Below are 2331 nucleotides of genomic sequence, written 5' to 3' on the forward strand. Positions count from 1 at the left end.
TATATCTAATTCATCTTAGTTCTAGGCTCTTGGGCTCTCAAGTTAGTTTTAACTTGTCTCATGTTAGTTCTAACGCGTCCCATGTTAGTTCTAACCCTCCTCATGTTAGTTCTAGCTCTAATTCATCTTACTTCTAGGCTCTTGGGCTCTCAAGTTAGTTCTAACCCGTCCCATGTTAGTTCTAACCCGTCTCATGTTAGTTCTAGCTCATTCCATGTTAGTTCTAGCTAGTTCTAGCTCTAACTCATTTTAGTTCTAGGCTCTTGAGCCCTCAAGTTAGTTCTAACTTGCCCCATGGTAGTTCTAACCCGCTCCATGTTAGTTCTAACACGCCCTATGTTAGTTCTAGCTCTAATTCATCTTAATTCTAGGCTCTTGGGCTCTCAAGTTAGTTCTAACTTGCCCCATGTTAGTTCTAACTCGTCCCATGTTAGTTTTAACTCGTTTCATGTTAGTTCTAGCTAGTTCTAGCTCTAATTCGTCTTAGTTCTAGGCTTTTGGGCCCTCAAGTTAGTTCTAACATACCCCATATTAGTTCTAACCCGCCTCATGCTAGTTCTAATATGCCACATGTTAGTTCTAACTTTAATTCATCTTAATTCTAAACTCTTGGGCTCTCAAGTTAGTTCTAACTTGCCCCCTTGTTAGTTCTAATCCATCACATGTTAGTTCTAACTCGCTCCATGTTAGTTCTAGCTAGTTCTAGCTAGTTCTAGCTCTAATTTATTTTAGTTCTAGGCTCTTGGGCTCTCAAGATAGTTCTAACTCGCTCCATGTTAGTTCTAACCCATCCCATGTTAGTTCTAGCCCGTTCTATATTAGTTCTACCTATTTCTAGCTCTAATTCATCTTAGTTCTAGGCCATTTGGCTCTCATGTTAGTTTTAACCCGTCTCATGTTAGTTCTAACTTGTCCTATGTTAGTTCTTAGCTCGGCGATGAGGGAGGGGTCCATGCACTCGTCAAGCCTACCGATGTTGTTGAAGTTGTAGAGCCGGTCATGGATGTAGTGGCAACGTGTCTTGCCCATGGTGTGTGCTCCTGTAGTTATAGTTGATTGGTTTAGTTTGTAAATTGTGTTCATAATTGTACTGTACACGTTTGTTTTATGGTAACAGATTTTTTAGGCTTCCGTGAGTTTGAATGCAACTAGAGTTGTTACTTAAATTCCCTTTACACCTTAAAAAAGATTGCAATTAATTGCAACCTAAGTCTGAAACCGTACTACAAGCAGCGCAATAGTTTTATGAAAACAAATAACTGCGACTAGCGAACTCAAAATATTCTGATTGCTGATATTGTTATTACACGGAACCAAACAGAGTGATGGCCATCAGAGCGATGGCGATGACTGCGGCGCCATCAGAACGATGGCGACGACTGCGGCGCCGGTATGTGTGAACTAACACGCCGCGGTTTAGAACTAACACGTCGCAGGTTAGAACTAACACGCTCAGGATTAGAACTAACACGCCTCGGGTTATAACTAACACGCCGTGGGTAGTTCAGCGCCCGATGGTTTGAGCTGTAGGCTTTTGATTTGGGCGAGGTGATAGTCGCAGAGTGAGTTAGGAAGCTGAGTTATACCGGCGATGCAGTTACGAAGGCGGTGGCCTACACTTGCATCAATAACCGAATTCATCCAAAATTTTCAAAACAGCAACTTCCAATTAACTCCCCTCATTTCAACACTTTACCAGAATTAGTCCGCCGGCAACTGTTCCTTATCTCCCCTTCCTTCCTCGTAAGCACCCCCAAACTCCCCAGCCTCGCCATCCCCAACACGAAGTACCTCTTGAAATCCTCAAACTCGTTCGCAAACTCGTGGGCAATCCTGATCCCGTCCATTGTGGTGATCATCTGCTGGTCGATGCGGAGGATGTCGCGGTTCTTGAGGACGTGGTCGAAGTAGGAGCTCTGGAATGAGTGGTTGTTGTTGCCTGAGGTCGAGTTGAGATAGACGGTCTCGTTAGAGATTCTGGAGCCAGTAGTGTTCGGTGTGCATGTCTTTCTGAGCTCGGCGACGAGGGAGGGGTTCATGCACTCGTCAGGCCTGTAGGTGTTGTTGAAGTTGTTGAGCCGGTCGTGGATGTAGTGGCAACTTTTTTTTTCCCATGGTGTGTGCTCCTGTAGTTGTAGTTAATTAATTTAGTTTGCAAATTGTGTTCATAATTGTACTGTACGCGTTTGTTTTGGGGTAACAGATTTTTTAGGCTTCCGTGAGTTTGATTGCAACTAGAGTTGCTACTTAAACTCCCTTTACACCTTAAAAACGATTGTAATTAATAGCAACCTAAGTCTAAAACCGTACTACAAGCAGCGCAATAGTTTT

At 43.3% G+C, this 2331-nt stretch overlaps 1 protein-coding gene across 1 annotated transcript; it reads right to left on the reverse strand.

Moving 5' to 3' along the window:
• On the reverse strand, window positions 1680-2039 carry LOC109845883 (probable peroxidase 61). The gene has a single exon (XM_020415134.1). It carries the CDS (start codon window positions 2037-2039, stop codon window positions 1680-1682), a length of 360 nt encoding a protein of 119 aa, XP_020270723.1.

Source organism: Asparagus officinalis, chromosome 6 (genome assembly GCF_001876935.1).
Source record: "Asparagus officinalis chromosome 6, Aspof.V1, whole genome shotgun sequence".
Taxonomy (NCBI): Eukaryota; Viridiplantae; Streptophyta; class Magnoliopsida; order Asparagales; family Asparagaceae; genus Asparagus; species Asparagus officinalis.